We start from the raw sequence: 15,444 nt of genomic DNA on the forward strand, positions 1-15,444 counted from the left end.
ATTTTCTAAATCTCTCTTATCGTTCATAATTAGTATAAAGAAACACAACAGATTTTTATGTGTTGATTTTGTACCTTGCAACTATACTGAATTCATTTATTAATTCTAGCCATTTTTTGATGGAGTGTTCAGGGTCTTCTGTATATAATATGTCATCTGCAAATAGTGACAGTTTAATTATTCCTTTCCAATTTAGATGTTTTTTATTTCTTTTTCTTGCCTAATTGCTCTGTCTAGGACTTCCAATACTATGTTAAATAAAAATAGCAAGAGTGGGTATCCTTGTCTTATTCCTTATCTTAGATAAAAAGCTTTCAGCTTTTCATTGTTGAGTATAATATGTTGACTGTGGGCTTGTTACATATGGGTTTTATTATGTTGAGGTACAATCTCTCTATATCTACTTTCTTGAGAGTATATTTTTTAATCATAAATGGATGTTAAATGTATCAAATGCTTTTTCTGTATCTACAGAGGTGATCATAGGGTTTCATCATTCATTTTGTTAATGTGGTATATCACACTGACCAATGTACAGATGTTGAATCATTCTTGCATCTCTGGAAAAAATTTCACTTGATCATGGTGTATGCTCGTTTTAATTACTCTTAAATTAGATTTGCTAGTATTTTGTTGAGGATTTTTGCATGTGTATTTACCAGGAATATCGGCCTGTAATCTTTTTAGTGTGTGGCATTTTTGTCTGTTTTTGATACCAAAGTAATGCTGACCTTAAATGTTTGGAAGAGTTCTGTTTTCTATTTTTTGGAAGAGTTTGAGAAAAATTGTTAAATGTTTGATATAATTCGCCAGTGATGCTGTCCAGTCTAGGACTTTTGCTTTTTGGGAGGTTTATTATTACTGATTCAACCTCCTTGTTGGTAATCCATCTGTTTGAATTTGCTATTTTATTATGATTTGGGATTGGTAGGTTGTATATTTATCCATTTCCTCTAGGCTGTTTATTGGTGTATAATTGTTCCTAAAAGTCTCTTGTGACCCTTCATTTTTGTTGATATCAGTTGTAACATCTCTTTTTTTAATTTTAATGATCTGAGCATTTTCTCTTTCTATGTGACTCTAGCTAAATTTATTTGTTTTCAAAGAGACAGCTTTTAGTTTCATTGATCTTTTCTCTTGTCCTTTTAATCTCCACTTATTTCTACTATCATCTTTATTTCCTTCCATCTACTTACTTCTGACTTCATTTGTTCTTCTTTTTTATAATTCCTACAGGCATAAAGTTAGGTTGTTTATATGTGATTTCTCTTGTTTCTTGAGGTAAGCATTTATCACTATGAACTTCCCTCTTAAAACTGCATTTGTTACATCTATAAATTTTGGTATGTTACATTTTCATTTTTATTTGTCTCAAGGTATTTTTAATTTCTCTTTTGATTTTTTGACCCATTGGTTGTTCAGTTGCATGCTGTTTAATCTCCAGAAATGTGTCAATTTTGAAGTTTTCTTTGTGTAATTAATTTCTAATTTCAGGGACACCTGGGGGGCTCAGTTGCTTAAACTTCCAACACTTGGTTTGGGCTCAGGTCAGACCAGAGCCACGGGACTGAGCCCTGTGTCAGGCTCTGTGCTCAGTAGGGAATATGCTTGAGATTCTATCCCCCCTCTCCCTCTGCCCCTTCCCCCCACTCACATGCACATGCACTCTCTCTTTCAAATAAAGAAATCTTTGTAATTTCTGGTTTAATACCATTGTGGTTTGAAAAACTGCTTGATGTGACTTCGATCCTCTTAAATTTATTAAAACTTGTTTTTCAGCCTAACATATGATCTATCTTGGAAAATGCTCTATGTACACTTGAGAATATGTATTCTGCTGCTCTTAAATGCAATATTCTGTATCTGTTAAGTCCATATGTTCTAACATGCTGCTTAAGGCTGATGTTTATTGATCTTCTGTCTGGATGGTCTCTCCATTGGTATAAATGGGGTATTAGAGTCTCCTTCTATTATGTATTGCTGTCTATTTCTCCCTTTAAGTCTTTATATATTTATGTGCTCCTATGCTGGGTGCATGAATATTTACAAATGTTATGTTCTCTTGTTGGGTTGGCCTCTTTGTCATTATGTAATGCCCTTCTTTGTGTCATTATAGTCTCCTTTTTAAAAAAAAAGAATTTATTTATTGGAGAGATAGTGAGAGAGAGCATGAGTGGGATGAGAGGCAGAGGGAGAAGCAGACTCCCCGCTGAACAGGGGGCCTGATGCAGTGCTTGATCCTAGGACTCTGGAATCATGACCTGAGCCAAAGGCAGACACTTAACTGACTGAGCCACCCAGGTGCCCCTACAGTCTCTATTTAAAAGTCTATTTTGTTAATATAAGTATAGCTACTCCAGTTTTGTTTCCATTTGAATGGAATATCTTTTTATTAAAGTAACATGATACATTAAAGTAATAAGATTTCCTTTTTAGATAAAATCACAGATATGTAATGGTTTAATAACAGAGCTTCCAAATACATGAAGCATAATTTTTATAGTGTAAGATATTTAATAACTCTCTCACCAATAGCTATAAAAATAACTAGACAAAAGACATAAAAGACTTCAATAGTACTATCAACCAACTTGACTCCATTGATATTATTTATAGAACACTACACCCAAAGATGACAAATATACTTTGCAAGTGAACATGGTATAGTTACCAGGAGACATATACTGGTTTGGGCCATAAAAAACAGTTCTGATAAACAAAAGTTTGAAATCATATTCTGAAAAAATCAGAAAGCATTAAAATTAAAATCATGTTCCAGTACTTACTAAAACTCTAAATATTTGGAAATCAAACAAAATCCATGGGCCAAAGAAGAAATCACAAAAGAAATCTCAAAATATTTTTAACTGAAAGAAGATGAAAAGATGTGAATAGTACCTAAAGTAGTGCTTATAGGGATATTTATAACTTTAAATGCTCATATTAGAAAAAAAAAGATCTAAAATCAATGATCTGAGTTCCCACTTTAAGCATCAAAAATATCCAATTAAATTCAAACTAATTAAAAAGAAGAATTTAATAAAGAGCTAAAAATCAACAAAAAGGAAAATAGAAAAGATAAATGAAACAAAATCTGAGATTTTGAAAATGTCAAGAAATGGGCAAGCCTTTAGCTAAAATGATTAAAAATAAAGAAAATTCACAATTTAACAATAACAGGAACAAGATCTGGAATACCACTATAGCCAGACATTAAAGGGATAAAGAAATATTATCAGCATATTTTTGTGCTAATAATTTTTGCAACTCATGTAACATCTAGAAATCAATCAATATAATTCACCAAAATAAATATGAAAACCCATCTAAATACTTAAATACATGCAGAAAAAGTATTTGGCAAAATTCAATCAAATTTAAACTCAATCCAAATTCAATCAAATTTTATCATACATGATTAAAAAAAAAAAAACTCTGAGCCAACTAGAGAGAAAATGGAATCTATGAAACCCAATTAAGACAGCTGCAAAAACTCTACAGCTACTACCACACCCAATAATGAATGGCTCAGTTATTTCTACCCAGAATCAGGAATAACCCATGTCTCAAAAATTCTATTCAACATTACACTAGAGATCTACAATAAGGTGAGAAAATTAAATGTTAGGGAGTATGTGAAGTAACTGGTAAATGTTAGGGAGCATGTGAAGCAAATGGTACCATCTTTTTGATAAACTCTATAGTAGTATTTTATAAAAGTAAAACATATTTTGATATCATCTCACACCTGTCAGAATGGCTAAAATCCAAAACACAAGAAACAACAAGTGAGGTTGTGGTGAGGATGTGGAGAAAAAAGAGCTCTTGTATACTGTTGGTGGGAATGCAAACTGGTGCCACCACTGTGGAAAACAGTAAGGAGGTTCCTCAAAAAATTAAAAATAGAACTACCCATAATTACATCCAGTAATTGCAGTACCAGGTATTTACCTTAAAAATACAGAAACACTATTTCAAAGGGATATATGGTCCTCATGTTTATTACAGCATTATTTGCAATAACCAAATTATGGAAGCAGCCCAAGTATCCACCCATAGATGAATAAAGAAAATGTGGTATGTATGTGTGTGTGTATATACCACATATATACCCATACATACACACATGTAAACATACCATGGAATATTATTCAGACATAAAAATTATGAAATTGCCATTTATAACAACATGGATGGAGCTAGAAATTCTAATGTTAAGCAAAATAAGTCAGAGAAGGACAAATGCTATACATATATATATACTATTCACATGTGGAATTTAAGAAATTTAAGAAACAAAACAAATGAGCAAAATTTTAAAAAAAGGACAACAGAGAGAGACAAATTAAAAAACAGACTCTTGGGGCGCCTGGGTGGCTCAGTGGTTAAAGCCTCTGCCTTCGGCTCAGGTCATGATCTCAGGGTCCTGGGATCGAGTCCCGCATCGGGCTCTCTGCTCGGCAGGGAGCCTGCCTCCTCCTGTCTCTCTCTGCCTGCCTCTCTGCCTACTTGTGATCTGTCTGTCAAATAAATTAAAAAAAAAAAAACTTTAAAAAATAAAAAATAAAAAACAGACTCTTAACTACAGAGAACAAAGTGATGGTTACCAGAGGCGATAAGGATGGGGGGATGGGTGAAATAGAGTGAAGGAGATTAAGAGTACACTTATGATTAGCACTGAGTAATGTATAGAATGTCTGAATCACTACATTGTACACTTGAAACTAAAACATGGAGTATTTACTATCAGGCCTTTTACAGGAGTTTGCTGTTCCCTGGAACAAATCCACTTTGTCCTAGCAAAGTCCAATCTGTCCACCAGATCTCATCCCCTCTCACTTCTCAAGGATTTTGCTCCTGCTCTTCTTCTGGCTCTCATTTTTTCCTTTGTTAATGCTTGTTTTCCACCAAAAATAAACATAATATGATTTTGTCCACCTTAAAAACAAAACCCCAAAACTGTCAACTCCTATTCCCACCCAGCTATTTCCCTATTCTCTTTTTCTTTGCACTCCAATGGGTTGTTTATACTGGATGCCAATAGTTCCTCCCCTCCTATTCTCACTTGAAGTCACTCCAACCAAGCTTTCCTCTTGTCACTCTACAGAAACTGTCCTTATGGACACCAGTGACTTCCTCAGGCTGCTGAATCCAATGACAATATTTAGCCCGAAACTTACTTGATTTACAAGCAGCTTAACTGATCACTCCCTTCACCTAGAAATGCTTTCTCCATTTGGCTCCCAGGAAGCTACATCATGTTGGTTGTCACTCATCTTCTCAGTCTCAGGGGTTGAGTTCTGAGACGTCTTCTCTACCCATACTCCAGTCTCACTTTAAAGATCATCTATATTCTGATAAATCTGAAGTTCTTACCACCAGCCTTAATCTTTCCTAGAAACCCCAGTCTTGTATATCCAATTGAATACCTGATAACTCTACCTAAAAGATATCTCAGACTTAACATGTCCAAAAAGAAACTCCTGATCTGTGCATCTTCTCAAACATACTTTGCCCACAGCTTTTCCCATCTAATTTAGTGGCAGCTTCATCTTCCTGGCTTTTCAGCCAGAAAAACCCTTGAAGTCAGCCTTGAATCTGCTTTTTTTTTTTTTTTAAGATTTTATTTATTTATTTGACAGACAGAGATCACAAGTAGGCAGAGAGGCAGGCAGAGAGAGAAGGGGGAAGCAGGCTCCCCGTGGAGCAGAGAGCCCGATGCGGGGCTCGATCCCAGGACCCTGGGACCATGACCTGAGCCGAAGGCAGAGGCTTTAACCCACTGAGCCACCCAGGTGCCCCTTGAATCTGCTTTCTTAAATCCGACATACAACACATCTGCAAATCTCATTATGTCTACCATAACTATCATCTATTTATAAGCATCTCTACCCCCTGGCAATACTGTGATTGTTTCACCTGGATTACTAGAGCTTCCTAATAATTGCCTTCCCTGCTCCCATCCAAACCCCCTTTTAATGGGTTCTACACAAAGCAGACAAAGAGAATCTATTAAAATTTAAAGAAGGTCACATGTAAAAGCCCTCAAAGTCTTCCCATTTCAGCCAAAATCATCAGAATGCCTTAGGAGATATTACATGCTCCTCAACACTGCTGTCTTTCTGACCTCATCTACTAATCACACTTTCACTCATTCTGCTCCAGCCACATTGGCCTTGGCATTCCCAAAATATTCCAAGCATGCTCCTGCCTCAGGAATGCTGGACTTGATGATCACTATCCCAGCTCATTCTTTGCTAGATACACACAGTGATTCATTTCTCCACCTCTGTCACATTTTTATCCAATATCACTTCCTTCTGAGCAGTTCCTGACAAGCAGGCTGCTGTCCCTGAACTCTCTGTCCTTACATCATCCTTCTACCACTCCCTGGGCATTAGGATTATTAAATTGAAGTAGAGTTGACATACAATGCTATATTAGTTTTAGGTGTACAACATAGTGATTTGACAATTCTATAGCGTGTTCAATGCTCACCATGATTAAATGTATTCCGCCATCATACCTTGTTATTATAGTATTATGGACTATATTCCCTATGCTGTACTTCTCATCTCTAGGACTTATTTGTTCGATAACTGGAAGTTATATGTCAACATCTTAGAGATTACATATTGTGCTTATTTGGTGTCTCTTTCTTTCCAAGACAAAGTACACTCATTGAGGCTCAGTGTTTTTCTTTTGTTTTATCTATTTTATCTAATTTCTATTTACTTTAACTATATGCCCATCTTCTTGAACATTGCTTAGGACATAGCTGGTGCACAATAAATACTTGCTAAATGAATCAAATGTGTAAAAGTGCTTTATAAACTGTAATGTATAAATGAGGCATATTATTAACTCCTGAATGGGTAATAAGCACTTTCCACTCATATTTTCAATCTTCCAATTAGCCTTTGAGTATTTTTTCATCCCTATCGACATTTTAACAGAGTAGGCTTAAAGAGATTAGATCTGCTTGCTGTCTAAACTGTCACAGTTAGAAAGCAGAGAGCAGGAATTCAAATCCAGATTTAACAGAAGAGACTGACTTTCAACCATTAAGCATGTTTACTTCATACAACAGTTCCACTGGATGTTAACTGGAAAGTTAAGGGACTTCATGACAGAAGTCTCGTAATAGATGGGGATTTACAGAGAAAAATCCTTCAAGAATACGTCAGGGATTGAAATGTCTCCAGAGTACTCTTGGAAGCCTGACATTTCAATTTATATCACTGCATGATATTCCTAATAAGCAAAAAATTAACTATTTGGAGGAAATGCATGATATTTTTGACAAGTCTGACACAAATCTAGTTTTTTAGGAGTTTTATTCTTAGGACAGTATACTACATAGTTCATTCTCATCCCCTAAAGGAGTTAATCTGGGTTGTCACTGTCTTCATTCCAGATACATAACCAGTAGGATGAAATTTCCCACATTTCTGGTTATTAAGATATAGATATGGTCTCTGTGGCTCTTATTAAATACAAACCATCACATTTCTTATCCAGGTAAAACTGTCACTTTCATTGCTTCTTTCCTGGTTGCCTCCTACTCTTTAAAATCTGTATTTCATTTAATTCCCCTACTATGTCAGGAGGGAGATTTGCACAAGGTCTTTTCAATGGAAAAAAAAAAAATGCTGCAACCAGTCCCTAAGAGGCCAGATATACCACAGTCTTACCTATATAAGTTCCAGGTGATATTCGGAAAACACACACACATACACACACACAGTAATGAAACATCTTAAAACACTATAAACAATCAAAATTTGTTGTAACAATGTCCTTATTTTTAAGTTTAATCACTTCATCCATTAGAAGAGCTCTTGATTATTTCATGAAGCAAAGACTTCTTCACCCCTATATAGACACAGTTTTCAAGACTGGCTGATGCTGTTTCTGTGTGGCAAAGCATTAAAAATAACAAATGGGGGAGCATGGATAATCAGCTCTTCTTCTCTAGCCAGTCCTGATGATAGAGCACACAATAACTGATGTTTAAGAAAATGACATGAAGTCATGTTTAAAAAGATACACTGTACCACATATTCCCGGTTGAAGAGTATGAGATGGTATACAATATAATTTAGAAAGAGCCCCATCAAAATAGTTTTATGTTTAGTTTGGCACTCTTGGGGAGTTTATATTTTAGTTATCTGTGAAAATTACTTAATAATTATTGCATGAAAGTCAAAGTAGGATAGATTAACTGTTTAAAATATCCAAATACATGAAAAGAAAAAAAAAACTTGGTTTAATTATAGAGTTCATAAACATTGAGAAGTTCTAGTTAAAGGTCAAGTTTTCTTTTTTAAGATTTTATTTATTTATTTGACAGAGAGAGAGAGATCACAAGTAGGCAGAGAGGCAGGCAGAGAGAGAGGGAGAAGCAGGGTCCCTGCTGAGCAGAGAGCCCAATGCGGGACTCGATCCCAGGATCCTGAGATCATGACCTGAGCTGAAGGCAGAGGCTTAACCCACTCAGCCACCCAGGTACCCTCAAGGTTACGTTTTGAGGGAAGTCTAAAAACAGATGAGAATAAGGTTGCCTTCAATTCTAAAAGTCTATTTTGAAAGTGTTGAGTATATAGTGAGTTATGCAAGGACATAGCACGTTCCTGACACGAGAGAAAAGCACAGAATACTTTACCCAGGGGCACTCGGGCAGCACTTGCATCCGGGTTGATCCAGAAGGAGAGCCAGGAGAGAACCACTATCAGCAGGGTTGGGGCATAAACACCCATCATGTAAAAGCCGACCTGTCTCCTCAGGGTGAAGATGACTTCCACACAGGTGTAGTACCCTTTCGGAAACAAACTTTATGTTAGAAATCAGAGGGGCCCACCTACCTACAACAGCAAAAACCAATAATGTACCTGTAAATTCTAAGTCACTTCTATTTGAGATAGTTTCACAAAGTAAATTCCACAAAGAGAGTTTTCTCTTATAAATATATAATTTATTTGGTGTAAAGGTTGACATGATGGGACCCGTCTAACCTGACCTTTCACAACCTTATTATGATGTTGAGAAATAGATACCACATGCTGTTCCACTATGTCAGGGTCACAGCTTTTAAGTCTTTGTTCAGGGAATTGGCAATGAACTTAAACTTTTCATTACCCATGGGCACTGTCAGAGCAACTGATCTGAAGGAGTCATATAGGGAGCAGTAAATCAAAGTGGGACAAGTCTAAAAAGAAACATTCCACGACTATGTATTGTCAGTATAATTTTTCGGCTATGTGTACCACTTCTTATCTAGAAAGCATAGCAGTCTACAATAACTCCTATGCATACTTAAACCTTAAAAAATTAAGCATATTGTAAGTAAATCTTAGCAAGGATAAGAAATACATGTTTTCAGGCTAAAGAGATAAAATATTATACAGGGTAGTTATCTGATATTCCTCTCAATTCTGTCCCATCCGCCACTCCAGGTGCTCAAACATGCTTTATGAGGGAAAGGACTTCATTGTCAGAAGCTGAGACAAATGCAGAAATTGCCTTACAACATAATTCTAGGGATGCCATGATATCAACTAGTCCCCCAAATTAATCACAAATTATGGGCAGCCTCATCAGAGCCTTTGCTGACTTGAGAAAATAAGTGACAAGATATTCTTCTAGCACTGGAATAGAAGAGAGACTTCTAGATGTTTGAGACTTTTTTTAAAAAAATGCTTTAGTCCTTTCAGTTAGCAATTTAAATATAATAGCTAATGCTTGAAGTGTTTAATTTTGATAAAAATCTCATTTACCATTCAGAAAAAAGCAAGGCTATGTGCAAATAACAGAAAGTTAATATGTCTCCAATTGTGTTTAGCTTAAACACCAGTATTTCAAAATGCTAAAGTAAATAAATGAATAAATGAATAAAATAATTATGGGGAAAGGACAATATTATTGTTTTTTGCTATTTTATATTTTAAAAGTAACATTTACTTAGTTTTCCTAGTTAGGAAGAATATACACACTTCTAGCACTAGAGCAATCTTCAAATTCATTCATTAATGATACCTATGGTGGTACTGGCACACAATAGGATCTTAAAAAATGTTAAATAAAAGAATAGCTATTCACATCCTCTTATTGAGTAGCTTAGACCAGAAATCTATCCTTTTCCCCGTGTGAATTACAATCATTGCTAACTCTGAGAGATGAGAAGAATACTGGGGCTAACGTAACAAAAATAAGGAACTGACTGGAACTGAAGTAAATTCTAATTATGCCAAATGTTTCCAAATTATATAAAACAAAACAAAACAAACAAAAAAAACAGCATGTTTGTCTTTTTTTTATTTTAAGTACATTAAAAGTAAAAAATCAATTTAAATTATTCACAGGTTTTTAAAAGATACAAGAGGTCACACAATGAAAACTCCCTCCCTTGTGTCTTCCCACCACTCATCTTAACTTCCTGCCTGCATAAACAAGAACATGTTTCTAACTGAAAATCATGTGCAAAATTTTCAAAATAGAATCTTTTATAATTCCAATTTTCCACAATTAAAAGACTCACGGTACCTCCTAAAAGTGGTTCTGAAGTACCTGGCTTTGCAATAGTATCACTTACTCAAGTTCATTTTATGTATACCTAGTGCCTGTAAGATAGAGAACAACATGTATGTGTTTACTGCATATTTTTAGGTAGCCTGAATTGTCACAAATATTACAACAACTTACTATAGGGTTGCTCACTTTAAAATGAATTTTGCATTCCATCCCACCACGTTTAAATAACAGCCTAAATAACAGGACTCCTATAGTCTGAAGCCGGTTTCCAGCCCCTCCTTTTATGAAGGCACCCACTAGGGGAGCTTCCCAGGACTGGGATGAATTTGGCAATAAAATATATGCTTGGATATAATAGTGATTTGCTCCATAAACTTTTATGAGAAACATTTCTTGATCTTTTTTTATCTTTTCCTAGTACTGTTACATTTATGAGAGGCAGGTGGGCAGCTAATTGATATAAATGTTCATTGGCAAATTCAATTTACTTTCTATTTCCTGTGAGGTTTTATTTCACTATTATTCACTTAGGCTTTCAATTTAAGTATTTCTGTATACTTGTTTTCCTATCCATCTCTCCACCTTTGTAACATCTATAATTATAAAAAACTGTAATTTTTAATAAAGTTAAAGCCAAATCATCATTTCTGATTATTTCTGTACTAGTTAAAGAAAATACTGTCCATCATTTTATAAATGTTGCTGTCTATATCTTTTTCACTATTTTACGTATTAGGCATTCATATATTTAGAAGTTTCCATATTTATAAATACATATCTAAATATTATCCAAGTATTAAAATATTTTACTTATATTCATATGATGATTCACGTAAACGCTGATAACATGCTTACTGAAACACAGTACATGACAATTATCATTATGTTAGACATAAGTTCTTTTATCGTTATTTTCTGTAGCTAATGACAGATCAGCAACTTACTTAAAATAGCTCAAAAAGGACTGCAAAAAACTTTCGTGTTTATAATCTTAAGTAACCTCTCAAGCACAAAAATGAATCTTACTTATTTTATGTGTGTACCATATTAGAATCTAGATCTATAAAAAGGCAGAGATGTCTCCTTTATTCCTTGTTGCATCCCCAATGAAGGTTTTTAGATGTAGGGCTTAAAGGTAAAAAAAAATAAGCACCCCCAGGATTTTCAATGTTATCTCATAATTTTATGCTATTACATAAAATCAGAAATAAAATTACTAGCTTTATTTTCATCTTTAGACAAAGTTTAAAACTTCAATAGGGTCATTTCAAAGTTCTCAAAACAATTTTGAGCCTATTCATTTTGAAATATTAACCATATAATCTAGATGTGGATAACTATTTGCAAAGTGTAGGAGGACTGACTTCACAGGTAGGATAGCAATGTCAGACTCACTATTCCAGTCATCACTCAGTAACAGTATGACTTGGGTAAGTGTCTTTTGTCAATTATCCTAACATGTAAAAAAGGAAAAATAAAAGTACTGATACATAGGGTGGTTGTGAGAATTTAAATACAGAGTTCCTGCAGAGCACTTAAAATAATGCCAAACAAACAGCAAGAAATCCAAAAGCTATCTACTAAATATGTTTCCATACAACAATCCCAAAAGGATTGTCCTTGGCTTTCAAGCTTTTTTTTTTTTTTTTAATTACTAGGTGACCTGTCAAAGTGTCTAAACACTGTAGTGCATTTCCTTAATTTGAATGAGTACAGAGAAAAGGAGTACAGTTCTTCGTGCAGCAGCTGACACTGATTTGCCTGCAACATTCCGTAAGTCCCTCAATCACTCTGCTCCTCAGTTATTTTCTGTGTTAAATAAAGGAACTGGTTCAGAACTGTCAATAAGATCACTAAAAGCCTATGTATCTATATGATACATGAGTGTTTTGATGGTCAAATTTTTTAAGAGTTCTCAGGTTTTCCTTTTTAAAAAACTTTTTAATTTCTTTTAGCAGTGTATTTGTTTTTTATCTCCCTTATTCTAATATACTATAAACTCTATAACAGAAGGAGCTATTTGTATATAAATGCTATATAATCCATTAAATTATGTGAATGTCAATGACAACAGATGCTTAATCTAACTTTATCTCCAAGTTGCCTAAATGTTGCATTTACTGTAGCACTGTAAGTGTGTCAAAGTTCACTCTGCCTTTTTTCATATTATATTTTGTCTTTGATGATGCCATGATGGCAGCATTATAAACTCAAACATCTGATCTCCCCAAATTCTATACAATTACACTATACATTTTTATTTTGCAAGTCAACATAAATGTTACAATACTATTTCTCTCTCTCACTTTTTAAGATTTATTTATTTATTTAAGAGAGAGTGAAAGTGAAAGAGCAGCCTTGAGTTGTGGGGGGTGGGCAGAGAGAGTCTCCCTCCTGAGTACAGAGTTCTATACCACCTTGATCTCAGGATCCTAGCCAAAATCAACTGTTTGGCGCTTAACCAACTGAACCACCCAGATGCTCCTAATTATATTTATTTCTGAACACCTTTGTCATATCTTTGTTTACTTCCTCATAGAAAATTAGAATTGCGTAATTCAAAATTGAAATGATTAGTTTGAAAATAATGAGCAAAATTCAATCAGCCTTTTATGCATATTACTACAGGAAAAACCATTATATTTAATAACTAAAAGCCTCAATAACTCTGTCAGTTGTGACTCAAATGTTGAATATGAATCATATTATTAAAGTATTGATTAGTGGGTATATTTTCATTTCTGCAAAGTTCGAGGTAATGTAGTGAATGAGGTTAATTTGTTGTGCTTTTCACAATTAGCTGTTCCATAACCTAGGCCAACAATATTATACAGGGAATATTAACCAATGCCCAGTTATTCTCCACACTTACCGCTTCCTGCGCAGCATAAAGATCAGTGCTTTCTGCAACTAAGAATATGGGTCAACCAACATCTAAACCTGCCTGAAAGACAGGCGACAAGTGTGTATGGACTACATTCATCAAATCCATGATGTTTGGTCCCAAACTGAAACTTGCCAGAAAAAAAGTTTCTTGGCAACACCTAAGAACACTATTGCCTGGGAGAGTTTGTATTACTAAAATAAAAAATTGAAAACCTTTTGTTATGTAGAGTTACATAAAAGCAAAACTATGTAGTAATAAACATTTTTAAGAATTTTAGTGAATGTCATTTTATGAAAGATTTAAATATATGAAGGTAAAGATAAACTACTTATAAATACTGAACTCACTTTTTAAAAAATTTTCTTCTATTCTGCTCCTGGCATATGTTAAAATTGAAACAAACCTTTGAAGCAGGACTTAGTTTTGTTTAAGTCAAAGAATATTACTTACCAGTGCCTTTATAGTATTTTGTACAGTTGCCATATTCAATATCTTCCTTTTTAATATCAAACTGAGGCAAGGCGATTTTTTCTAACTGAACAGGATCCCCTGACTGCCAGATAAATCGTAAATCATCAGTTGTATAGCCAACTATAAACAAAAGCAAATAAATAAAAATATTAGTTTGAAATGTAATTGATATTTTCTTAGTATTTTAAGAATCTAATTATTACACACATAAATGGTAAAATAACAGGTCATTCTTCTTTGAAACTCTTGTTAAAAATGCAGAGATAAAATCTATGGCTATCAATGAAAACAGTAGCACAAATTTACAGATAATTGACTTAAATAAAGAACAAGCTAAAACAATGAGCATATGGTACACAGTTACAATCTCACTGCCTCCTATATAGTAGCATACTGTGCTATGTCAGATTTCAGAGCTGTCATCAATAAAAAGTAATAAATAAGTCATATTAGCTTTCTGAATATATTCAGAATAGACTCATTCACAATTATACAATATGCTACATGAAAATTTAAAAAAAAAACCTTAAGCACAAATCACTTATATTTTTGAAGAAATAACTACAAACTTCCCTAAGGGAGTTGCATTGCACAGGAAAGCAGGAAAACAGTCTCTCAAGTGGACATCATAATTAGATGCGAAAGCACCTAATTTTGGGTTAGGTAATACGGTTTAGGTAATACGGCTACAACTCAAGGATCCTATGGGGTATTACAGCCTACCATTCAACTATAAGTACTTGGATTTTTCAAAGCAATACTTCAGTGCATCTGACAATAGATTTGAATATAAATACCCAGTTGGAATTTCTTACACAAATACATATTAACACAGGCATAAATAGATACAACACACAAAAACGTACACACATACATACACTTACATCTGCAAAATCTCAATTTATACTTAGAAAGCAGTTGAGATTGTTCAAATTTAGGTTCCAGCTTCAGTAATTTTTTTTTAAACAGCAGATAACCACAAAGTAACTTTAAAGCATATCATCTAGCAAGTATATATATAAGATATTTTACAAGGCTATTCTTTATTTTTTTGCTGAAAGAGGTCATTGAATATAGGTCTTCAGGCTAAGGCTTCCTTATTTTAGTGTTAGTTTTTCAAGTTTTATGTCCTACTTTTATTTTCAAAAGATAAGCATGATTAGCAAATTAATTGATATATTTTAAAGATAATTATTTCAAAAATTATTTCAGTTAATATACCTTATACCTTAATGTGGTATATCTTTCATGAAGTGAAAAACATATGATCATAGAAACACAAAAATCCCAATTTTGCAAAAAAAAAAAAAAACTTTTTAGACAATCCACAGAAAATGACTACTTGGTAGGATTTAGGTGCTGTTTTTTAATATTTTCAAATTTTCTGATCTGAACATGTGGCTTTAACAGTAGAACAGTTATTAAGATATGGTTTTCTCCTTTATTTATATTATCAATCCAGATGATGATGGCAGTTGGAACAATTTAGAAGTGTACAACTACATAAACTGAAAGTAAAACCTAGCACCCAAAAGATGTGTCTATCTTAGTAATTA

General features: G+C 34.0%; 1 protein-coding gene across 1 annotated transcript in view; it reads right to left on the reverse strand.

Moving 5' to 3' along the window:
- Positions 1 to 15,444, reverse strand: part of GLRB (glycine receptor beta) — a 101,851-nt gene that overhangs the window by 20,089 nt on the left and 66,318 nt on the right. The window contains exons 7-8 of the mRNA XM_047717816.1: positions 13,868 to 14,008; positions 8,666 to 8,818 (exon numbers count right to left, since the gene is read on the reverse strand). Coding sequence (XP_047573772.1) covers positions 8,666 to 8,818; positions 13,868 to 14,008 — 294 coding nt within the window. The remainder of the gene's footprint in view (positions 1 to 8,665; positions 8,819 to 13,867; positions 14,009 to 15,444) is intronic.

This window comes from Lutra lutra, chromosome 2, assembly GCF_902655055.1.
Source record: "Lutra lutra chromosome 2, mLutLut1.2, whole genome shotgun sequence".
NCBI classification, from domain to species: domain Eukaryota; kingdom Metazoa; phylum Chordata; class Mammalia; order Carnivora; family Mustelidae; genus Lutra; species Lutra lutra.